This window comes from Caloenas nicobarica, chromosome 1 (assembly GCF_036013445.1).
Source record: "Caloenas nicobarica isolate bCalNic1 chromosome 1, bCalNic1.hap1, whole genome shotgun sequence".
NCBI lineage: Eukaryota > Metazoa > Chordata > Aves > Columbiformes > Columbidae > Caloenas > Caloenas nicobarica.
Window position 1 is genome coordinate 15,329,164 of NC_088245.1, and position 26,599 is coordinate 15,355,762.

At 38.8% G+C, this 26,599-nt stretch overlaps 1 protein-coding gene across 1 annotated transcript in view; it reads right to left on the bottom strand.

Moving 5' to 3' along the window:
* Positions 1-263: 263 nt before the first annotated feature.
* Positions 264-26,599, bottom strand: part of NAMPT (nicotinamide phosphoribosyltransferase) — a 31,431-nt gene continuing 5,095 nt past the window's right edge. Inside the window, exons 2-11 of the mRNA XM_065650567.1 lie at positions 17,669-17,825; positions 16,259-16,362; positions 14,540-14,668; positions 13,898-14,056; positions 13,410-13,546; positions 11,155-11,380; positions 9,840-9,959; positions 4,696-4,836; positions 4,405-4,539; positions 264-2,571 (exon numbers count right to left, since the gene is read on the bottom strand). Coding sequence (XP_065506639.1) covers positions 2,458-2,571; positions 4,405-4,539; positions 4,696-4,836; positions 9,840-9,959; positions 11,155-11,380; positions 13,410-13,546; positions 13,898-14,056; positions 14,540-14,668; positions 16,259-16,362; positions 17,669-17,825 — 1,422 coding nt within the window. The 3' untranslated portion in view covers positions 264-2,457. The remainder of the gene's footprint in view (positions 2,572-4,404; positions 4,540-4,695; positions 4,837-9,839; positions 9,960-11,154; positions 11,381-13,409; positions 13,547-13,897; positions 14,057-14,539; positions 14,669-16,258; positions 16,363-17,668; positions 17,826-26,599) is intronic.

The window sequence follows — 26,599 nt, forward strand, 5'->3', positions numbered from 1 at the left end:
CAATTTCTATTTTTAAATACAAATACTGTATTATATTATGAAATGGGGATAATTAAAATATATCAATGACTACAAATCTAGTAATTTAAAGCAAACTTAAACATGCTGTTTGCTTTCATGTGGAAGAATTAGGATATTGTACGGTTCAAGCACTGTAGTAATTTCCATCAACTCCTTGATGCCCAAAATGTCAAACCGCCAAACACAGAGAGATGTATTCAGGTCTGAATAGCACCAGGTGTTTTATCCCCCCCCCCCACCCCCTTAAAGATATTAACATTTAATAAAATGACTGACATGACGGTTTTCTGAAGGTGACATGCACAAGTAGACAATTTGCTTCAAGAGTCCAACTAATAAGCTAAAAGTTTTAGACAATACTGAACACCTACTAATGTATTTCATGGTACACAAGAAAACAGTGCTTCCACAGTATATCCTCAGTTCTCAAGTACAAAAATATCAGTTATGGGTAGTCAATAGTTATCAAAATTTTTATTGGTACAGAATGAAAGCAGCATTTACTTTGTTTTTTAAACCATACATCACAAAATTCCCTAGTACACATGTGGAGGAGTGAAATAGGCTCTGTACTATTTACCTGCTACTGATCCTAGGTCCAGATTTAAAACCCTTCCTGGCCAAATACAAACAATATCATTAATAGCAAAGGGAAGGCAGTTCCTCAGTGTGAAAGGTCAGCATTTAGAGTCTTACTAAAGCACTATTTTTGAAACAATACATCACTTAAATGTATAATTACATACACTACAAGTGGAAAACAAGTTTTTATTAACAAGAACTATTGAAACTGGGCAATTTCCACAAAGCATGGAAATATTATGGGTACTTTGATGTGGCCCTTTTTGGCAAGAGAATAAGAACAATGCAGTATGGCTTTTCAATCTTCCTTTAAAAGCATGTTTTATAAAATTTTGAAGGCTTAAATTATTTTAGAGGACTCCTAACATTTTTCTGTAACATCATTTACTAGTTAGAAGCATTAATTACATCTGTATATTAAGCCATTGGCTGACAGTTGATCACCAGCATAACGCAGGAGCCATCTACTTTTGCTGTTGTTTTTTGTTTTTGAGTCAGGGAGGTCCTTTTCTAGCAAGCACCATCCTACAGTACTATCAAACATTTCAGAGGTTACTACACAGCTTCTCAAATAAAATCCTCAACAGTTTTGTTTTCCAGCAGATATTCAAATCAAACTTATGCAGAGAGCAAATACAATCAAGTGCAGACAGTTCAAAAGTATCTCTCAGACGTATGGTTCTACAGTTGCCCTCTGCAAAATAAAAGCCTCTCCTCACCCCAATCAAACAGGGCAAGAAGGGGAAATAGGTCTGTCATTCATGTAGGAGTTTGGCTAGCATAAAGTTTTATTGAAGTTGTTAACAAAAATAGTTAAACATTTTTACAATTCAACATCCAGTCTGACAAAAGGCAAATCAATGAAAAAAATACAAAAAAGTAAAAAAGTGCACTACCCAGTCCAGTATTTTGCTTTAAAGTCATGTCACTTACAGTATATGAAAAATAAACCCAGAAGTGTAATTACTTTAAAATACACCGCTTCCATATTTCAGTATTTTACACATATATTCTATAGTGGAAGAGGAGATCTCTTAAAAACTTTACTCTTAAAATATTGAGGTGCATATGCCAAGTGAGATAGACTTGGCAAGTTAAGTTGCAGTAGAGAATCCTTTAAAATTTGGCATTTCATTCACATACCTTACTGTGCCAGCAAGGTCTGTAGTACCTAAACCTTCTAGTAAGAACAGTAACTTTCTTTGATGCAGATGTACTAATACAGACAGCTACAAGAAACGGTGAGGTCAGCAATTCTATGAGATCTTAAGGAGATACGAGTCCTGATTTAGTCATCAAACGGTACAATGTCACAACAAACTTTAAGGCCGTGTTTTATTTGCTGATTAATGGACAAAAGGCAATGGAATCCCCCCCACCAAGTATTTTCTTGAAAGTCCGTGCTCATAAAAATCATGAAAAGTTGGAAAGACTTAATTATTGAAACTTTAAATATATTTTACACAATCTCGTTTGTACAAAAATACAAGTTAAATATAAACATAAAGCAATTATGATAATTTTATGTAAATCCATTTTGTGATATTCTGTTATATATAAAAAAGTTTCTCAGCTCTGTCTCATTTGTGAAAAGATCAATACCAGATTGAATCACTACTGGCAAAGGGCCCTAAAAAGCACACTTTAGCATTAAATATGTTTTACAATGTAAGTACCATTTCCTGATTTCATCTTTTCTAAAGACTGGCAAAAGATAGGGCAGTATGTCCATAAACCAACAAATAATTTGGCTACAATGTCATAAAACACAAACACACGAATCTGTACAAGAAACCCAGTAGCTATGCAGTACGTAGTTGTTACACACACACATACACAGACATGGAATGAAACTTAGTGAGATGCCACTTCTAGTTCACTGTTCTTCAGCCTGGCATTTTGTCTGACTTCATCAAACGAATATGACTTCGTTACTTTTCCATTCTTAAATACTGTATGAAGGAGATCCTGCAAGAAACACCAGTGTTTTAGCAAGAATGATTTTGCAAATGAGCAAACAAAAGAGTTTACCCAAACTAAAAGGTGAGCACCCCAATCAAGCCTGGCAAGACTCAGGCTTCAGACTGCCAAGATACTAAATCTTTACAGCCTCATCCAACATCTTTCACCAATGGTTAGACAGAAGAAGGATTTAGGCGACCCTGTGCACAGACAGGAGCTTTGTGCTGAGTAGTCCCCAAAGTGAGTTGTCCACATGTGGCAAAAGCCAAACACACACGCTAAATATACCTCGCTAGAGCAGCTAGTAAGAAAGGCGACACTCAAATCAACTAAATATAGCTCAGTTCCAGAGGTTTAAATGAAATCTTTATTTCCTCTAGAGCAGGGGTGCCAATCTCATTTTCACCGTGGGCCACATCAGCCTTGCGGTCGCCTTCAAGGGGCCAAATGTAATTTTAGGAATGTAGGAGTAGTTACATTGATACAGTCCTAAAATTACATTTGGCCCCTTGAAGGCAACTGTGAGGCTGATGTGGCCCCCCATGAAAACGAGTTTGACAACCCTGCTCTAGAGCAACTATGAAAAAAAGATTCTCAGTGTCCCCTTGCACATATATTTTGTAAAACAGTGTATCAGGAAGTGCTTGCAAACAGCACAGTGGAAGAGCAATAAGCACAGCTTTGTATAGGAAAGTTAGCACAAAAGCAATGTTGAGCAGTCGCTATGTTCCCTGATCCTATTGCAAGGACCTGTGGGTCTAGGAAAACGGGCCCACAAAAAAGAACATTTCCCTGTCATTTCCCAGGGAGGCCCAGAATCTGTACCATACAAATAACCCTCTCTAGTATCCCAGGACAGAAAACTTCTTAATGAATTATTAACTATTAATATATATTGCCTAATTTCAGAGCCAAAGGCTTGTGATTTGCTTAGAACAGATTTCTCACCATTAAGTCCTTTCCCTTTCTACATATATATAGATACATGAATGTTAATTCACAAACATATATACATGCATGTGTATATACAACTTCGACAATCTTTTTTCTTAGATCTTCGCATACAGAGCACAATAGCTACAGTGCATATAACTGTTTTCTGTCTTGAAATTTCTCAGAAAGATCTGTTTTATGCTTACTGTTACAGAAGACAGTGTGCCTAGTAGTACCCCCTCTGCCTCGTAGCACAGAAATGTGCTTCTGTATACCAGAAAACTCAAGAAACATGCAGTTAAATATTTCATTACTGGCACACTGAAAACGTAAAAGATCTCAAACTGAAAGTCTGAGATTGGTGTAAAGTTTGTGTTTATTTTATTCAAATAGCATTTCATTTTGCAATTGTGAATAACTAACAGGGAAACTGAATTCCTGGTTTAAATTTGCATCTTTGAAAATTGGGCAACTACTCCACATACAAAGCACTAACATCTGAAGGAACTATTTAAAAATCTCAATGGGGAAATAAATTTTAATAACGTCTGTCCCTCTCCCACCTCCAACTCAGGTCGCTACTCAAATTGTGCAATATAGCCCATGCAAAACTACTTGGGTAGCATATGTTGGGCCACATTTAGGCATTAATTTTGGGAAAAAGCAGCAATGGTCTCTTGTTTCTGAATACAAGGGAAATATCTCTAATTGTAACACCTAAACATTTTACTAGCATTCTAAGATGCTGCTGTTACTGAGTTTGGCACTGGGGACACTTCTGAGGTGATAAAATGGGAGTGGAACAAAAAGATAATTAAAAATAAATCCTGAAATTAAGTTATAACCTGCTTTTTCTGAGTCTATTTTTGCCTGAAGAATGATGTAATACGTTTTGAAAATTCATACCTGTCCATACTCTTCAAGATCTCCCTTGCCTTCTTCGAGCGTCACAAATTCCCCAGCAGGTGTCCTGTGCAACGACAGCCTGCCTTTCTTTGACCTTTTGTTCGGATCGGCAACTGGGTCCTTGAAGACATTTACCTAAAATGAAGAGAGTATTTTTCCAAAAGGAAAGGGCTTTGTGAGTCTTACGTATCTAATGCAGATGGTGGTAATCTAACAGGAAACGGCCAACAGGTTTTCGAGCAGGGAGGCCTCTATTGTAAACATAATGGGAGACATAGTCCAAAGACGTACCCCGAGACCGTTGGTCACCACGTAACTACATTTGAAGGAACAGTTTAAGAGATCTCTAGTTAGTTTCTGCAACAAAGCTCCGCCAGATCCAAAGGCAATATTCTCAATACTCCATTTATTCTTCTTCATTCCCTCCACAATCTAATAAGAAAAATAAAATTATGACACAACATACTTTTAGGCCATGCCATTTTTCCACAAAAATATTACACTACTTAAACGAGATGCTTTTACAGACAATTAAACCAACTAACATTCAGTTTCCAGGAGTTATATGTAACAATTCTGTCAGTACTTGGCACGCTGTTTGCATTTTTTATTTGTGATTCCAGCATGGCATAACGATAGAAAGATTTTGCTATAACACTATTATCATGCCAGCATGTATACTTCCCAAACTAGGGTAGCACAGTAATGCAATGCCCAGACGATCAGAGCTCTAAAGAAAACAAAAGACTTCATGAGAATATTTCAGAGCCTTCTGAAAATTATTGGAAGACCTCAAAGCATAGCACGTAACCTGCAACAAAGCAGTCATCTTGCTCATCAACTCCAGAAAGTTATTAACCACTTTCACCAATGACTTGTCTCCTGATAATCACATTGACTAGAAATACATTGTCCATTTCAAAGATGGGAAATGGAAATTGATAAAGCTGCTCAAAAAGGTTCACTTTGCCAACTTCTCAGGCAGGTACAGATCAATGTGAACTGCACTGCCTACAACGGTCAAGTTAAAACTTAATAAATCATTTCCCCCCACTCTCACTCTATCCAGCCAAATATGACATCCTCTAGCCTGGAGGTATGGGTGCTGGTCTAGTCATGCTCATAAGTGGCCAAGATTTTTTTCCCTGCCCTGTTACCGTTAAGACAGCCTGAAATTATGGTTATAGCCCCAATAAGAGAGTGTTTGAACTCCTATCTCCTAACCATTTTACTAATAAAAATGGGTAAGAAAACTTCCAAGTGGGTGAAATAGAAAAATCCCATCCACCCAGAAAAAAAGAAGGTGAGAAGCAGAATGGAAGGACATAACCTACAGGGAAGAGTGCAGTTTCAAAACCCAACATTGTCAGAAATCTAGTAATCTTTCATGCAGTCTCAGCCTCCTGCATCTAAAAGAAATGCCTGAGTAACACTGAACAAGACTGTTTCAGGAGCTACTGATGACAAGCCACTTTTTAAGGGACAGCTAGGGCAAAATTTAAGTTTCATAAGAAAAATAAAAAAGAGAGAGAGAGAATTCCAACTTCAGATGGTGGCAAAGGGGTAGCTAATGTAAACAAAACAGCACACTAGTATTTTGTTTATCCATTCAGTCACATGCAGACTGTCTTTTCACAGATACTCTGGAAGATCCACAACCTGTTGAGGGTATGCTCTGAACACCTTCCCACTACGTTTGTATTAGAGATTTCCCCAGCAGAGATCTCATCAATGAGCTTCTGTCATTTTAATGGTACCAGCTTACTCAGCCTCATCCAAGATGCCACGTGAAACGACTCTCAGGCCCTTCCACCATGACTTTCACTTAAGGTAACCCTTTGGAAGCTTTGTATCCTGAACAAATACCCCCCCAGTATGTGACAATCCAGAGGATTTTAGGAGTAGTCATCATATCCTTTCAGATGGTGAGCATGCGCAAAAGGAATCTGTTATTTGCAGGTGATTAGATTCTCCTGGAAGCAGTTAAAAGGGGTGCCCAGAAGGAAAAAGGATTGAAATGAATGAAATTCTCCATTAAGCATCTCAGAAGTAACTGAAGATAACAAAAGAAGGGTAAGAAAAAGGATTTTGTATGCCCTATTCGTAAGCATAAGGTCCAATAGTAGCATAAGAAACCAGACTTGACTGGGTCTGGACATGGACTCTCCTTACCTCAGTGTCTTTTAAAAAGGCAAATGTAGATAAACTCCACCTGGGCTCTGATTAAGTTCTGTCCAGACACTGACCAAGCCTGAAGCCATGTGAACTGCTGGCCAAGCCTGAGCCAATGTATTCTACTCCTTTCGCTATCAAGTTTTATAGATCTGGTCTGATATCAAACTCACCTCAACATGCCTGCAAGACGTAGCACAAACTGGCCAGTATAAACAACATCCTACCAAAGCACATGATACTTAGACTTCATGTTCACTGATACTTGTAGGGTAACAGATGCTACTACAAGCACAGCACAGCTGGGCCATGGCCACTTAACCTTTTTGCCTGGGTGAAAAGAAACGTGAACCCCATTCCAGTTAGTGCTCCTACTCTCATTTACAGATGGTTTGTTCATCTTGTGCCACAGGCACAACTCCTCGCTCACCCTGGGTGAAGAACTGGCTTCCACCTTTCCACTCTTTTCCAAGGGATTTCCTCGCTCAGACTGATCTTTGGCTGATGAAGTGTGGAAGGGAAATCAAGACTAAGCTGAAAGGCGCCTCTGACCCTACTAGTGACCTGCAGCACAGGCCCAGATAGCAGCTTCCTTCCTTATGGGGAAGAGACGGTAAACAGTAGCAGAAGTAGGGAAGAAGAAAAGGAGGATATCCCAAACCACTGAAGTCTCCTCCAAAGGAAAGCAATACAGAAGAATTTCTTATCTCACACTTTCCAACCTACGCAGGGAGAACAGTTCAGGTGTCAAGGTTTTGATCAGCATCCTCTGACCATTACGGGCATGATTAATATACCAACAGTGACTCCAGATTAGAGGATTTTCTCTGTATAATAATTTAAAGACATCTGGAAATTGAATGTTCAAAGAAAAACCTTTGAAAGTGTAGTATATTGTGGAATTAGCAGATTGGAATGATTTTAATAAGTGAAAATGCTAGAAGAAAGTCAGAAAAGGTTCCTTACCTGTTCTACCAGCATCCCCTATTAAAACAAAGAATTTTAAAATCCAGTTTATACTCTGAGTTGTTTTCTATATTGTTGTTTCAGCTAGTTTGGATTGTTATGCAAGACTGATAGGTCGTTACTCATTCTAGATTTTCCTATTGTACCCATTACGTTTCACCTGATCCATAACAATAAATCATGTCTAGAACCTAAGCCTAGTATGAAATAATTAGAACAATCACTTGCATGGGCTTTACAAGGGAAAGGGAAAAAAGACAACCACAATAATACATTTATATTTTTTCATGTAAACAACTTTTTGAAAGGGATGAATCATGGTCTTTTTGTTCCAACATAACTTGCTGCTGTCAAAAAGTGTCTTTTTCGTTCCTTCCTGCTTCTTCCAGCTCAAAACAACAGTTCATTTCCTCTCCTGTATTGCGTTTGTGAGTACCGGCCCCTTTTTTGGGCCAATTTAATCCACTAAACCAGAAAATTGATCACTTTTGGCTCAGTTAGTTTGCTGCTATATGTGTGGGCTAAATTAGTTTAACGTCCAGCGGTTCAGTGACCAAAGCTTACATGAAGTGCGCAGCAAGATTAAAGAGCCAGAAGATGAGAAGGTGGCGACCAGGCGGCAGTGAGATATGTCTGTTCTGCACGCCTAGTGGAACTGGATTTTCCTCATAATCAGTTACAGTTTGATGAAGAAAATATGCAAACAGGCAGATGATCAGAACAAAGAATTGCTCCTTCTGCCTCTTATCCTCTCCCATTAGCTGTTGGAATTATTTTCCTGCTCTATGTAGATCTTAGAAAGCAATGCTTTTTTTTGTCTAATGTAAATACTTTAAATACTAATTTTAAGAGTTTTATTAGAATAAATGCTATATAAGTATCCTTGAATTTTGCCCAGTATAAGTTACAGAAAGCAACCTTTGAGTTTCTACAAGAAAGAATTGTTTGTCCAGTTTCTTTTCTGTCATGACTCACGAAAATTTCAACAACATACTTTACTTAACACAGGCATCAGTCCTGTTAAACAGTTGTTGAGAAGAAGCAGTAGTTTATTAAAAAAAAAGAAAAAGTCTCGCACTCTAGTATCGCATGATAAGACTTTCTTTCCAACTATTAACCTCTCATGCTTATGTTCTGTTAAGCACATTAACACAGTTGCATATTTCCAAAAAGCCATATTGGAAAAAAAAAATTGCTTTAAAACTATTGGAAGAGGAACAAAACTGTAGTGTGCAACAATCTCAACACTAACTGCTCTCTAAGGATCTGAATGACAAATTTGAGTTCTATGACTGAGGTTCACACTATGTGCCCATGTTGAATACACAGATAATTTCAGACTCTAAAACAAGCTTGGATGTCTCTCTTACTCCTAATTTTGAGAAGCAGCAAAAGTCAACCTTGTTAAAAAGTATCTAAGGATGTGTCAATCTAGAAAGCTAAGACAAGTGTCAATAAAATCGAGTAAAATCAATCTTAAATTTATCCAACTTATTTCTGGTTTTGAAATCTAACACAGCTGAGGATGAATGATCCAGCACATATCTGATAAAGTCAAGTCCTCCTCCTTTTACATGCCCCTTGACATCTGTAATTACTTCAGTCTGTACCTTTGCAACCACATTATATTACCTAGTATCTCCATCTTGTCATAGTGGTGGATTTATAACTAGTTTCAAGCACGCAGCATCTACTAAATAACCAGTTTCTGTCTTGATGAAATTTTACTTTTGACTCACACTACAGACTAACCTGCTATACAGATTTTCCAGGCTTTCAACAATCCTTATTCTACTGGTTGTCAAATCAAACAACTGACGTCCCTTACCCTTGTTTTTAAAAAGTCTCCTTCAAGACTACACCTTCAATATGAGTGTAAGCACATTTCAGATGATACATAATTAATGAGCCAAGCCAGTTAACTACTACTATGGCTATAGCACAGCAATCACACAGTGTGCCTCAGACATCAATGAAAAGACCAAACACTGATGGATTTTGATCCGAATGAGACTTGACAAGCAGGATGAAAGCAAACAAAAGGAGAGACAGTGGGAGGAGAAGGGTTACAACAGGGGGATTAGGAAATGCCTTTTAGTTTTTTAACGCGTCTTAATAATTCCCTGTGGAGTTTTAATGAATTTGCTTTACGCATTAGGATATTGCTGCCAGTGTCTGGAATGAAGGGCAGAGTGGGGTCAGCAGTCTCTGCTTCAACATGGGACTAGTTATAACAGAGTCCAGATTAAATATCAACATTGCCAGTGTCACCCTGACACATGAACAGGATCTCCTACCTCTTGCAACGTGTTGATATCCACACCATCCCCTTGAATAACTCTGAGATAGGGTGGCAGCAGCTTGTAGCCTTTTGAGTTCTCTGTAATGGGAAACTTCTTCCCTAAGATCTCCAAGACCTATTGAAAAGAGGAGGGAGTCAGTTCAAAATAAAAATAAAAACCTGCTATTCCAATAAAGAAACACATTTTCCACATTTGAGTCATGCTCTCAAAAATAATCTTTTGTACATATACTCACCTGTCCTGCTCTAAATCTCTCCACACAGGCCCACAAACAAAAAGCATGCCAGCCTCTGTGGTGGAAGCCATTAGATTAAGCAGTCACAGGCCACATGGCCTTTGTGAACTTGTACCCAAGAAGTAACCAGAACCACGCTTCCCTCCTTTCTATCTTTGGTTGCTGTGAGTTTTTGCTATGAAATGTGTCAACTGAGGATTCTGCTCTTCTTTTGACCTCCCTTAAGATGGTGGATAAAGCTTTCAGTTTTCTGCAGTTTTGTTAGCAATCAATAAACAAAATGAAACACTTCAGTCAGGAGCTCTGATAAAGATTATTCCAAGTTCCCATTTGTGGTATGTCACTCATCCCAAAGGAAGAAAAAAACAAACAAAGCAACAAACAAAACAATAACAGCAGAAACCCCACAGTGTTAAAGCTGTACAGATCTAATTTGATGGAGTACCAACATAACTAAAATCTCCCCTACATTCTTAATAAAACAGTGTGGACAGCTACTCAAATTCAGAGGTATAAACAGCTTTTTTTATAGAACTGCAACAGTCATTGTGCTCTCTAAAGAGCTATAAGGCCAGAAGCATTTTTCAACTTGGAGGATGTATGCCACTGACTTACAGGTAAAAGGGAGAAGAGTGCTAAACTTGTATTTGTAGCATAAAACAGTGAATTACATTAATACAGGACACCAAGATACCTAACCTTGGCGGTAAGAAGTCTTACTGGCCTGGCATTTATTAATGCTCAAGTTGTTTCCCATTTTATTTGTTATTAAGTGATGAAAGACCTCTCTTTATAGAATCATTCCAGCATCATTAGACCAGGAAAACTGGTAAGTGTTGTAAAGGCTTCAAGAATGGTATGAGAAAATGGTTTTGATGAAAAAAAAATATTAAAGTAGTCAGACTGCAAGAGTTTCAATATCTATACTGAGATGAGGTAAATCATCCAGCATCAACTATATGCTATGCATACCAAGTTAAAGCATTATGGCTCCTATGTTCATTAGCCAGTCAGTTCAAGACAAACAATTGCCCTTCCCAATCTTGTATACAGATGACTTCAAGAAAGGATTACCTTTAAAACAGTGTCAAGGGGATTCCCAGAGTCTGGTCTAATAATAAGCGGTGCCTCTGGACTTCGGGCTTCAATTATCTGCCTTAGGTCATCACCCCATATTTTTTCACAAGCATTGTAAATGTCGTAGCTGTCACTAACCACAGATACAGGCACTGAAGAAAACTGCGTCACTATGTGTTCAAAAGCATCTTTTTCATGATCTTTCCCCCAAGCTGTTATGGTACTGTAAAGTCAATTGAAAAACGCATATTAGAGCAGCATTTACATGTTAAAACACACATTCTGTATTTCCTAGCAGTAACAGTTCAAGATAACATTAGGCAATATGATTACAAGACAGCATAAACTATGTTCTTTTCAGCTCTGTGTTGCATGGATACTAAACATACTATATGTTAAATAAACAGCACCCTGGATTCACTTTTGGCAACTCAGGCAAACACTTGACACATGAAACTTCTTTCACATGTAAATGTGACTTCATTTATTTATTTGACATTTGAGAGAGAGTTTCTCTTTTAAATCTGGTATTCAAGCCATTAGGGAACTACGGATACAAGAACAGAACATCTGCTCTGACAACTCCAGACTACAAAACGGGAAGTAGAGAACTAGTAGCATATTTTAGAAAAATCTTAGAAGAAAACACAATTTCTTTTTTAATAGTGATTTAAAACCATTATGCTCACTCACACAAACATTCTTCTAGAGGAATCTCAGGGCATTAACCTTGGTGCAAGGGTACAGGCAAGCACATAAAACAGTTGCTGAGAGGTAATAAGTTATTGAATGCCAGCTGACCTGCAGTAGCTGTTCTATATGCGGCTGTCACAGACCAGCTGACATGACTGACTTTAACTTGGGTGTGAACACCTAAAATGCTCTCATGCAAGGCACAGGTGTGCAGTAAGAGCCAGTGGGCATCGAATTTTTACCATAAAATGCTAGCATTAACTTCTGTGTGGACAAGCCCCAGATCATGGTAGTGAAGAGACAAAATAAAATTGTTTCAGACAGGTTGGGGCAGTCAGAGAAACAACCCCCTGATGGCGTGCCAGAGGCAAGTATCACACTCGCAACCTCACATGGGAGGTTGTGGAATGGTAGAGCAGTTCTGGAAAAAATTCAGGTCTCTTGCAGGAGACTCTTGTTGTGTATTAACTTGGAAATGGTGACTGCAGTCTCCATTTGGCAATGCCAATTTTAACCAGGGCAGTTTCAGCTGTCTGCTCTCATACCACCACTTCAATATGCTGTGCAAAAGATTCTTGTTCTGACTCTGTGTGTTTGCTTTCATTACAAATAATTTTATAGTTGCTTGGGCCACCATTTTTGGATTTAACTGGAGTATTAAGCTAAGCAAAAATGTTTCAGACAATTTGTCACTTCTACTGATCAAGCAGGAGTTCTAGAACAGCACTATAGCAATGGTCCAGAAAGTTACATGGCATAGTGTTCCTTAAAGATGATCACTACCCTATGAGGGCTATTCATGTACACTGTCTTCCAACCCTAAGTGAAAATATTCACTATTTAAAAGCACTAGATTCTGTATTTGATATGAAGAAATCAACACTCTCTTCCTTTATATTCTGCTCATTTCAGTACGTAGACATGCAAGTGAAATCCAAGGATTTGCATTCACTCCTGGCCTTGTACAGGGTTTGGATATTTTAAAAAAAAAAAAAAAGAACTTCATCTCAAACGTCTGCTTGAGATCAGTTCCTTGCTCTCAAAAACTTATTCACAATTTGTAGTGAGACATCAAAGATTTACCATTGGCTGAATTAGTTATGATGATGGGAAGCTTTAGAGCAACTGCCTCTTCTGGAGGGAGAACATGATCTGAGAGAGTCCAGAATTGTGACTTACATGGATTTTCATTTTATCATTTTATATTTAAAACAAAATTTAAAGTTCATCATGTGAATCCTCAATACCCACTTTAACCTGTAAGCCTTCAAGTCCAGTCTAAAAAGAATCATCCAAATTTACTGAGACGCTGACAAGAAGGTCATAGTTAAAAACATTTAAAACATATCTATAGTTAACAACAACCATGCTGCTGTTGTGCCCCTAGAACATACAGAGGCACCAGTATTGAACTTCAGTCTCCATAGCTGGATCAGTCATGGCTAATACCGTATGACACAAATGAAACAGCTTAATATTTCTGGATACAAAGATGGATAAGAAAAAATTACATTCTGTTAAGCTATTTTTAAAAAGTCTTTAATAGTCCAATATCTTACCTGTGTTCAGCAGCTGGAACAGAATATCCTGGAACCGGATCTTTTGTACCGTAGTACTTTTTAATTAATGCAATTCCTGCTACAGTGTCTGTTCCTTTGAAGTTCACCAAATGAGCTGAAGCTCCTATTCCTGCAGTCTGAAAAAGATGCCAACTTTCAGTTGTCACGTCAACTATAGGAGCCTAAACCCAGTCTCTGCCTAGCACTAGTTCGTAACAGCAAAACTCTGACTCAGTTCCTGCTTCACGCAAACCCTCTTCATGCATTAACACAGGAAAGACAGTTTCCATATAGAAAAAAAGCTCTCCCAGTCTAGTGCTCACAATTCAGACACATACCTGCCCCCCATCTCGGATCCCCCCTCCACAATAAATCCAAACACAGTGCTCTGCGCATTCACAATTTCACTGCTGTTAATAGATACATGTGACAATACTTTAGGGTTAAGAACAATAAGACTTCGCAAATTATTAGACAAGTAGTATTACCTCTTGTGAAGAAACTCCTCTGTAGCCGAAGTCATGCAGTTTATATTCCAGTCCTTCTAAGCTGCCAGAAGTCTCCAGCAAATATTTGGCCAAAATCTTTTTCTGCTCTCTCGAGTTTGTAGCCACTGTGATTGGATACCATGACTGCACAAGGATAGTCTAAAACAAAACCCATCACACTATTAGGTGTATATTTGCTTAGGACTTAAAATCCCCACTTAGCATTTAATCAGGCACCAAGAGGTCTATTTGTTTTCATCATCCATTCAGAAAGCACTGATGGCTCCAACAGTTTGCTTTAGGGCTACAGTAATTAGCCTTTATAATGCCTTTATAAGGTAGGCCAGGTATCGACCATCTCAGGAGTTATCGCTCCCAAGCTACAGACACACAATTCCACCCCCCCTCCTTTCCTTGTGGATAAAAGTACTGTTGTGAATTTCATGTAAAATTATTACAATCTCTTGCCAAGTAGGGGGACAAGGTCTGTGTAAGAACACTAAAAAATAATCCAGGCTTACTTTAAGCAGAAAATGAAAGCTGCTGGAGATTCCGCTTAAACCAATGATGGATTGAGCCTTTAATTTAAGTGCATTAATGTTTACTCAGAAAAAACCAACATTTTAACTTTCCAAAACTGACCTCAATCCAATTAGTGAGCCAGTAGCACTCTGGATCTGTGTTTTCTACTGTGAAAAGGACATTTCCTCTGGGAATTACAGAGCCCTCAGGAACAGCCTTTATTTCTATAGGAAGATGGCCATCATATTTCTGTATAAGAAACAGCAAAGGTTAAGACCTACATATTTTTTTATTTGATGAAGTTTCCTCCTTCTTCATTTCTTTCAATCTAGAAACAATTTTGTTTGCACACGCAGCATCCCAAATAAATTTTAAAAACCCCACATTTATCAAAACTGGAGGAAAATCCTGTAACCTAAAAAATAGTCTCTTTATCAAAACAAATGATGGTCATCAGTTGTGTTCCTTGTGCAAACTGAGTCAGGGAGGTTTAAATATTCTATACACATAGACTACCCACAGAACAAGAAATATTTGCTGCTCAGTTTTCTTCAGTGCTTTTACATGAAGTTAAAAAAAGAAGTGGAAGTCATATTTGTTTACATATATGCACAATTTTAGCAAGAAAATCTGACAAATAAACAATGCAAACAGGGTATACAGGAAGGCTTCTTTTCACTAAACCAAAGGCACGCATTGAAACAGAATCAGATAAACCACATTAAAACTCAATATGGACAGACAAGCAGCATTAAAAGTGTATTAATTCAGTTTAGCCAGAGAGGGATCAAGATTACTTTAAATACAGATGAGAGCAGTACACAATGTATAATGAAGCTTAAACACAAATACGGATCGAATTCACATCTGTAGTTATTTAAAATGGATGCAAGTCCTCTGCAAAACTCTCCTTAACTCCCTCTTAGAGGACGGTGGTTTTATTTACCTTGCTGCCATTCGCAACATTTAGTTGAAATTCACTTTCATCTTGCACACCTTATGGTCCACCTTAGTTGCAAGATGACATCCAGATATATTCAGACAAATGCCACCATAAAATACATACACTCAGGGTATCCAGGGAAAAATAAATGCAAATAACTGAAAATTGTGTTTTCAAATGCCAAAAATATCCGTTCAGTAGAACCCACAATGAAACTTAGCATTTGATTAATCTGCAGAGATTAGAACAGCTCTGATGAATGCTATTATAATAGTCTGAATCTGCTGCTTTTACAGAGATGTTTACAATTACCTGAAGACTGACACCTTTTTAAACAAAAGGGAAAGATGATAACTGTGGGAAGACTTAATTTGGAGGGATTCGTGTGTCAGAAGTGCTCATGCCTTGTATTTCAAAATAAAGTTCAACTTAAGTATCTCTGTAAAAATTTAGGAAACAATTGAACAAAACACGGATTTTCTGGAACTATTTACGCATGCAATAAGTTGTAATGCTTTCTGCATTAGAATTAAAATGGTTATGATTATTTATAGAAAGCAACATAAATGACTGAAGTAACCACTATGCACTATCTTACATATATGGAGATTTGCCAACAAGCCCTCACTTATACTAGCTGGCTGACAGCAGCCATAAATACTTATTACCTGCAAAGCCATATTTAGAATCTGAAAGGATAAAAATTACTTTTCTCTAAGGAATTACAATTATATGATTATTCTTTGACAGCTGCTGCGCTCTGTACACTAAACATAAAAAAGCTAAATTTATCCAGACTTTACTATTGTGGTTGAAAGGAGAGACTGCTGTATTTATTCTACAGTTGATTCATAAATCCTTCATGATGATCTCATCTTATTTTCACAAATTTTTACCTCCAGAATATAGTTCCATCCCTTTTCATTGAAGACGTCATCTTGAAAATGCTCCCTATATACTTCTTTGGCTTCCTTGATTTTCTCTTTGGTCACCACTTTACCTGTGGTTTCAGAAACAGATGAAAGCTTAGAATATTATGATATTCATCAGTTTATAAAATAAATAACAAAAAGGTTCAGACACAGAAAAGTTACTTTGCCTCTGACAAAGACACGTAGAACATGTCAAACACAGTATACTAGCTTGTTAAAACCAAATTTTACTTTCATTTATTACATAGATTAGGATGCTTAAGAAACCAACAGGATAAAATAAAGTTGTGGTTTTCAGGTGACTCAGGAACAACTTGAGATTATTACTCTTTTATGACGGTCAATAACCTGCCAAGGGTTTTAGCAGCAGAGCCTTTCCCAGAGGAACGTGATGACTGTGCAACTTGGCACATGCAACAAGACACGACCCCACTGGCACAAGGGTTGAGCTGCGCTGCTCCAGGGAGAATCCCTGTGGAGAGGCTTTACAACCAGTCTTTGACTAACCACTTCTGCGATAGGAACTGACAAACTAACCACATTATTGGAATAAGCATTGCTACTGCTTCAGGACCAATCATCTACTGGAAACATTAGAGAACAATCCTCAGATAACTAAAGAGAAACAAGATTATCAAGCGTTTTGATTATAGTGGAATTCCAATCTTTGGCAGAATTGGCAGAGATACATATGAATTCTGGATGGAGACAAAGATCTGTAAGCCACATGACTGAAGTTTTCCTTCTAAAGCTTGGCAGAAGGCAACTTGCATTCAGGTCAGTGCAGGTGATATTTGCACATAATGCAAAAAAACCCACGCAACCCAGACAAAATCTTAAACAGCACCAAGGAATTTTCAGATGTTACTCTTAAAATTGTCAACATTGAAAACGCTTTCACATGTAGCTGCCGTATTCAGTGACTTAAGCTGAGTGGCAACTGAAATTTAAGGGAAATTAAAACCATTATTAATTCACACAGTAAATAACCCAGCAAATACAAACTAAAGTTTATATTCAAAATGCAAAACGTATTTTTTGCCCTCAAATCTTCTTGTGATTCTATGCACAGTCTTGCTGTTTCCATTCATGTCACCTTAGCCCACTCAAGTTGGGATATGAACACCTCTTCATTTTTAATAAAACCATTGGCGTAAATAAACATAGTAGAGAGGTGGCTGAATTAAGAAGTCAATACCATTTTATGAGGGTGGACATCTCATTTTCAGAATCACATAAACAAGATCTTATGCATGTCACTACCTACACTGTATCACGGTAACCTGGAATTGTTTCAAGTATAAGACTCCAGGCTTGAGAAAAATGAAGATATCTATTTATAGGTAAAGTTTTACTGGAATTTGAAACAGTTACCTTTTAAGTATTTATTCAGAATGTACTGCAAACCATAAAAAACAGTTTCTTCGTATTTCACTTTCCTTAATTTGGAATTTTCAGTCTTCTTTTCACGACATTCAAAGTAGGAATACACTTTGCTTGTATTAGGTGGATATTGCTTGTAGTGTGTAACCTACATTAAGAAAAACTACAGTAAGAGCTCAAAACATCACTACAAAGCACAAGAGAAACCATATTTTCATGTTAAAGCTTAGAGTAACTCCCAACTCTTCTGGATTACTATTATTATTATTATTTACCCATTCACATTCTACACGGTAAGTATTTAGGGGATTTCCCCTTTTTTAGCTGCCTTCAATTTTCAGTTCAAAAGACTCGTTTTCCCTGTCTTATTAGTTGCTTCTGTGTCAAGCCCTTCCCACTAGAGTAATCTTCATGGTCAGCTCTTCCACTCCCCTGATGACTTTGATTAACTGGGAAAGACACTGGTTAGGATTTCAGGAGTCTCACCGAGCATCAACGTGCAGGGTCAGTTTTCATTCTCCCACACTTTGGCCAAGCTTATGCAACAATTGATATAAATTGCCAATACGTCTTTTTTCAATCCCTCTGGTAGCAGAGCACAGGCCACAGTTTGCTTTCAGGTGGAGGGGTACCCAATACACCTGGAACTGACTGCCCCAGGGTGGAAACACAGCCCCACCATTTGCCACGGACTGGTCCACACTGAGCTGGAACAAGGTGAAACTCCCAAACACCTGCAGTATATTGACGACATCGTTGTGTGGGGCAACACAGCAGAGGAAGTGTTTGAGAAGCGAAGAATAATCCAGGTTCTTTCAAAAGCTGGTTTTACTATAAACCAAAGTCAGGGGACCTGTACAGGAAATCCAGTTATAGGCAATAAAATGGCAAGATGGGCATCGTCATAGCCTAATGGATGCAATCAATAAAATAACACCCATGTCTCCACCAACTAACAAAAAAAACCCCAGGAACTTTCTTAGGTGTTGTGGGTCTTTGGAGAATGCATATTCTAGGTATATAGTTCAGTTGTAAGTGACCCAGAAGAAGGACTTTGAACGGGGCCCTGAGCAACAACAAGCCTTTGAACAAATTAAACAGGAGATAGTTCATGCAGTAGCACTTGGGCCAGTCTGGGCAGGACAAGATGTGAAAAATGCGCTCTACACCTCAGCCAGGGATAATGGTCCCACCTGAGGCCTCTGGCACAAAGCACCTGGAGATACTCGAGGTCGACCCTGGGCTTTTGGAGCTAGGGATAGAGAGGATCTAAGGCCTGTTACACTCCAACCGAAAGAAATATTAGCAGCAACTGAAAGAGCAATATTAGCAGCATGTGAATGAATTCAAGCGGCTTCAGAAGCGGCACCAAAGCACAGCTTCTCCTGGCAGCCTGCCCGCCGGTGCTGGGCCGGGTGCTCAATGGCAGGGTCCCCTCTACACATCACCCAGCTGAGGCTACGCGGAGTTAAGGAGATCTCACTGATAGTGCAACGGGCTCAAATAGGAAACCCCAATTGCCCAGGAATTCTGGAATGATCGTGGACTGGCCAGAAGGCTGAAACTTTGGACTGTCACCAGAAGAGATGGCTTGCACTGAAGAGGCCCCTCTGCATAATTAATTACTGGAAAATGAAAAGCAATGTGCCCTGTTTGCAGATGGATCCTGTCATAGTGTGGGAAAACATCAAAAGGGGAAAGCTGCTGTGTGGAGTCCTACACAACAAGCTGCAGAAACTGCTGAAGGACAAGGTGAATTGAGTCAGTTTGCAGAGGTGAAAGCCAGCCAGCTGACTTTAGATATTGCTGAATGAGAAAAAATGCACAGTACTTAGAATCACATGGACAGTACTGAGAATCACAGAATTACTTCAGTTGGAAGAGTCCCTTAAGATGATTGAGTCCAACGATAACCTAAATCTAGCACCAAAACATGTCCCTAAGACCCTCATCTATACATCTTTTAACCACCTCCAGGGATGGTGACTCCGCCACTTCCCTGGGCAGCCTGTTCCAACGCTTTACGACCCTTTCGAATAAATTTTTCCTAATATCCAACCTGAACCTCCCCTGGCACAACCTGAGGCCATCTCCTCTCTCAGTATATCTCTATACTGACTCCTGGACGGTGGCAAATGCCCTGTGAGGGTTGCTACAGCAATGAAAGTGGAACAACTGGCAGCACAGAGGTAAACCCATCAGGGCTGCTAAATTATGGCAAGAACGTGCTTGTGTTATAAAAGTACATCATGTAGGTGCTCACATACCCAAGATTCATGCCACTGAAGAACAAAGAAACAATGAGCAGGTGGACCAGGCTGCTAGAACTGAAGTGCTCACACAGGGTCAAGGCCTTTTCTGCTTCTCTCACCACCCACCAGCAAGTGGGCTGGGGGTGCACAAGGAGCTGGGAGGGGACGCAGCCGGGACAGCTGACCCCAGTGACCAAACGGATACTCCGCACCATATGACATGATGCTCAGCAGTAAATCTAAGGAGGAGGTTGGCTGTGAGGCTACTGCATAAGGAGTGGCTGGGCATCAGTCAGTTGGTGATGAGCAACTGTTTTCATTTGCATCATTTATCTTCCTTGGGTTTTATTTCTCTCTGTTATTTGCTTCTCATTACAATTTATTATTATAATTATTTTATTTCAATTGTTGAACTGTTCTTATCTCAACCCACGAATTTTCCCACTTTTACCCTTCCAGTTCTCTTCCCCTGATCCTGCTGGGAGAGGAGTGAGCGAGCAGCTGTGTGGTGCTCAGTCCCCAGTTGGGGTTAACCCACAACAACTGACAACAGCCTTTACCCGAGCGTCCCATTCACCATAAGCAGAGTGGGTTTCCCAAACGCAGATTATGTTCAAGCCATCTTACAAACCTGTTGCTGTTGGTAATGCTGTTAAAATCTACCCGAGGATTGTACCTCCCTCAAAGTTTGCTAGATGGTGAAAAAGTTCAATTTGAGCATGAAGGAAGCATGAAAAATTGCAGTCTGAAAGTGTATATTACATGGAAATTGGTTATATGAACATACAATGTTATGCTCAGTTCAACCATAACAGCTTTTTTAAGCTAGCGATAGTAAATCTACCCAGAAATTTGCTTTGAGTAATGTATCACTTAAAACAAGTATGCCTGAAACATTAACAACCTAAACCTGCAAAATTGTTATCCCCTAATGTGTAAAAAACCAAACTCCATGCAAAATTCATAATTCCATATTAAACAAAAAGAATACACAATGATATAAAATTCATACTGTCAGTGTTTAAGCCACAGGATACATATATCAGCTTAAGGCACTCCCAAAGGCAAAGCTATGAAAAGTTTTCTTAACTTACGATGAAAAGAACAGTCTATGAACAAGTCTATACATTCCATAAGGGAAAACTTTTCCAATGGCAGAATAAAGCACCATCATGCAACAGAACAAAACTCTAAAGAGTGTGAAAGTTGTGTCTGAATTCTTCTCAAAAACTCAGATTTATAGGTTAGAGCATGAGTTCATTATAAGTTTCTAGCTGCTACTTCTTACTCCAAATCAACTTAAAAAATTTTGTTTCTAATATTACAAGGAATTGGAAACGGGATAGTTTTGCCTCTTCTTCCTTATTGTGCTGGGTTTTGAATGTGTCTTGGGCACTTTCAAAATAAAATATTTGAAGGTTTCCTTCACCTGTATTGCTAAAACTGTATATTAAATCATTTTTAAAATACAGTTTTCTTTTTACTCTCAAATGCCATATATATTTAGTATTTCACTCAGCTTGGGCAATGAACTAGACCTCCCAGCTGAATTTTTCAGTTCTCCTATACCAGCAAAACTCTGTTGTGGTTGTGTTTCCAATGCTGCAAGGAAACGTTCATTTAACAAAAAGGTCAGTTTTCACATCTTTCCAATATCTTTACTTCTATGAAGTTTTCAAGGCAAATCAAATAAAATCCAAGCTCGTCATTTGAAGTTTTCTGCCTTTACTGCAAACAAAGCACTGCAACACAAGCATTTAATGGAGCACAAACCTATTCTGTTCCAATCCCACAGTCACTCAAAAGCAGAATGCTTAAGAGTAGCAATGTTAGACCTAAAGACAAAACCTGGCTTTTAGATTTAGTTCTAGCTATTAAAAATGTCTCACTCCACAAATTATAGCATCTCCTTTTCCAGTTCTACATAGAACTTCTGAAAAAAAAAAAAAGTAAATCACACTGCCAGCTCACAGAAAACTCTCTTCAGGATACCACCACATTTAAAGGAAAAAAAATCCACCACCACCAAACGAAACAAAACACTTTCTTGCCAAGCTCTCCCCTGCTCCTTACCATGGAACAGTCAAAAATATGCTCTATTTGACATTTTTCTAACTAATGGGAACACACACACAACCCCCTCACAAAAAATTGTATTAAATGGACTCAAAGAAAAAAAAAAAAAACATGTAATGAATCATTAGAAGGTTCATTTACTTTAAGGCACAGCGAGCAGAAACTACTTGCTTCATTCACTTGTCACCACTTAAGTTACAGCAACTGTATGAAAAAGTTTATTATTTTTTTACAACTGAGACTGAACTTTAAGTTTGTGCTTCTTCATGGTTTGATTTTATCACCTGGGAACTCTGTTTAACTATTTCCGTTCTTCATTCTATTGTCGTGCTACAGCTTAATGATTTCAGAGTAGACACTCAACTCAGAGCCCGCCAGCTTAAAATGTACCTAGCAGATGTCCCAGGAACCCCAAAACAGTGTCTGAATTCCTTGTGACAAGCTCTAGAGCAGAACAATGTAATACTGCTGTTCTATCCACAACAGTTCGCGCACAACAAAGAAAACTTGCATCCACATGAGACTGCCTACTCAGGTTTCTTTAAAAAAAAAAAAAGTTTAATTATCCAGCCTACTAACTACAGGCAGGTTGCTGAAGTCAACACCTACATTATAATGAAAGTTTGTGTGATCTTTGGCTAACATCTTTAGGATGATATTTCGCTTTTGCAGTTCAAAGGCATCTCCTGCAGCTAAATGCTTCTCTCTATCAAATGGGTGACAGGCCCAAAATTATCCCAAGGTGTACAGTGCACAACTGAGCTGGTGCCACCTTTTACCACAGTATTTAAATACAGGCATTTTTTAGGGACTTCCCATTGTAGCTCTGCTTTGAAGCATGATCACAAAACACAGTGCTCTGGCTGCAAATCAGAACTTGAGGGCTGAAATCAGGCTGGAGTGCTAACAGCCAGATCTATCCTTTATGTACCATACCTGGGGAAACAGCTCCTCCAGGCTACCTTGCTGGCAGTTTCAACCCGCAAAAAAAACCCCACTCAAGTTCCTCAAACATTAAATCACAGGTTTAGCTAATTTTTCTGATGCTAGATTAGATCTTAGCCTGAAAATACATACCGACTAGCATACAGAAAACAGTTATTTCTAGCTATTCAAACCTAAACAAAATTTTTGTATATAATAGAAACATCAATCTATCAATAAAATTGTTTCAAGTATTTGAAAGAAATAATGAGCTAATTTTACATCAGTTATATGCGTAAGACACATTAGAATCTATTTAAACAGTGAAAAATACACATCCCTGGCAATTAAGATTTTTACACCTAAGCAATATTTACATCTGTAATTTCACAATGTTATTAGTTTTATCTATAAAGCTGAAACACCCTTTGGCTGGCCCCAAGGCTTCTCACAGACTACTCAGTATTCAAAGATACAACCACAGCCTTAAACTACCACTTCCCAACTGCCAATTACTCCAGGCATGCTGTACAGGTATGTGAGACGCTGAGCACAAGACCTACATCCCTTGTTCACTTATCTGGCCATCTGTTTTGCTCCCGAGCTCTTCAGCAGGGCACCACACCCAGCAGGAGCATCTGCCCAAAAAGCATCTCGACAGCTCCAACCATCAGCTGGAATATAGGACACAGAGAAATAACACCCACCCACCATGGCCATGGCCAGCAGGTTTGGTATGTAGTGAAATGCCTGGTGGTGATCAAGCTGCAAGTACAGTTCACAGAAGACACAAGTAATACCACTGAAAAGAAACAAACAAAGAAGCCAAAAAACACCACACACAAAAGCACAAACAAAAAAACACCCCACCCCACATCACTACAAGGCACTTGGACAATGAAAAATGTAGTTCAAAAAATGCCTGAACTTTCCTTGTTGTCAGATGAAGTTTTGCATCTTTCTGTATTCTAAAGAAGAACAGAAAGAACAATTGGTGACAAAGTACGACATTTGAAATGTATTTTATGTGACTTACAGATCGAGACACTATCTGTGCTTTCAGTTAGGTGACGACAGAAGCAGGAGCGACTGTAAAGCCAATAGGAAACTCCTTCTCTACAGAAAAGAAAAAAAACCCTCAAAGACCAAACAAAAGCCCCTACTGGGATTAAGAGACCCTTACAAGAAAACAAAACACCAAAATATCTTCAAAGGCCTTTTGATATTTAGTTCAAAGGCTGCGGTTTAGGTTTGTCTACAAGAAGTATGACAAACAGCCATCTACAACAACGTTATGTACTACAACTGAAATAGAACACTTATTTCAGTTGGGATAGCTCGTTATTAAATTTAATCCAAATAAATGTATATTCTGAACAAAGAATACTTCCACAAGGACTACATCTACTTAACTACATCAAGTCAGTAATCTGAGAAAAACCACAAAGCAAAAATTGCAATTAGATCAGCCACCCAAAAAATCCCCTTGACCCCCCCGCCAAACATTAAATTACTGAGTATTCATCACAAAACAGGTACAACTGAGGTAAAAGCTGCATTTTTATAGGCTAAATAAGAAATTATTTGGCTTTTATGCCAGAGGTTCTTATATTCTACAAGCTTTGTTGGACAAGAGATTGCAATGAAATGACTCTCTTGGCAGTGTTAGGTTAAAGGTTGGACTCAAAGATCTTAAAGGTCTTCTCCGACCCAAAATGATCCCGTGACTTTAAAAGGTTACTTAAGTCTATATAACTCAACCATTTGAAAACATGAGCAAACCAGGTCTGACATGAGTAGGGAAGTCAGGCATGGCCAAATTCTCCATTTGTGGTTTATTTCTGGTGCTCAGTTAGGTCAGGTGGGTGCTAACAGCAGCCATCAGAAAGATGCTTCTAAGCCCTGCCTACAGTGAAGAAAACCACCCCCCAGATATCCAGCCAGCAGGACCTTGTCTGTGCCGCAACTCTACAAGTGATGATATCAGTTCAACTAAGATGGTATTTGAACTTTCTGAAGTTATTTTGAAAAACCTTGAGTGCAAAACAGGTACAGAACAACCCAGCTACTGAACCCAAGGCACCCTACAGCCAGAAACACAAAGAATCAGAGGGACAGGTGGGAGACAAGGCAGAGCATGGCCCCGGCAGCTGGGCCCTTGGCCGGGGTGCTTCGAGGCTGCAGCGGGTGACGATGGCTCGAGGGTCGGGCCAGTCACTGTCCTGCCAGCCTTGTTCCTACGCTGCAGTGAGCTACAGCCTCACCAGGGCAGGGGAACATCGACCAGAGCCTGGTTTACATAACAGGTTAAAATAAGAGCTATGGTTGTGGGGTGCAGTGTCAGAATGGCTGGTTGATGATGGAAGAGGTATAGCTGGGGGGTCCTCACACCCATATACAACTTACTGAGTTAGGTGATTTTTACCACAGTGGTGCTTCTGGCATTTGCACTGGAGAGACTTCTGCAAAGCACCTCCAACATCCCATTAGTTCCACTATCACACATTATTTGAAAACACTGTGTTAAGAGGCTGCGATTTGAAAGACTGCTTTACCAAAACCTTTATGAGGTTTAGCCAATGGAGCGGTTAAAAGCAAAGGTTGCTAATAAACTATATGGGAAAACAACACTGTTAACAACGAGAAGAACCAGTGCTTGGGAACAAAGGGAATGCTTTATATCAGATATACCTCACTGGGATGAGACGTAACCAACAGCAGTTATAAGGTATTGCTGACTCCCTTCAGGAAAAACAAAAACAAACCACAACACTGTGACTAGCAGTTATATTCAACAAGGATGCACTTGCAGCTTTCAGAGCAGTCACAAAAGGAATGCACACCACCAACAAAAGTAGAAACAAACACCAAGCCAAAAGTCAGTGTGGTAAAACGATAAGCTTATTTGAACACAAGAGGAAAGCTCAGAAGAATCCATCTTCAATAACTCAACAAAAAGGGCATCCACCAATAGCAGGTAAATGCAAGACACTTGGAATAAAAAAATAGCAACAAGAATAATGAAAAAAAAAAAATCTAAGAGTCAAGTACAACCCTACTATTTTGGTTATACATGACCTTCAAATTACCATAGAAAAGTAGCCTTAGAGAGACTCCAGACTTCTTAAGGAAAATGTGTAAGTGAAGCAAATACAGATTAAGATAATGTTTAGGAACTAAAGTGAGAATATCAGGAGATATCTGGTTTTTTGAGATGAGAGGGATAAGCTAATGCAAGTTATGACTGAAGCTTCATCTTCTACCACTTTTAATGCCTCTCTTTTAGTTCATCCAGCACCTCGAGCATTGAAAAATAAGAGGACCAGAGGCGAGCAAAAAGAAATTACAAGATCAGTCAGTACTAAGAAAACTAAGTAAAGCACACGGAAGCAACTGAATTCCTATGGAAGCTGCACGTTATCAGCAGAGATGGTGTAAGTGATCATGTCCACACTCATTTAAAAAACGAGGTCAAGTGTAAGCACTAGAACTGAATGTATTCGGAATTGCTGAGAGAAAACACACTGCTTAAAAAAAGGTAATACTTTACAGCAGATTTCTTTACCACTAAAAATGTATGTGTGTTTTGCATCCAAAATTATCATTAAAAAGATGACAGAATGCCTTATGTTTACTGTTTACACCTTTGTGAATAGTAAGCTGTACTACT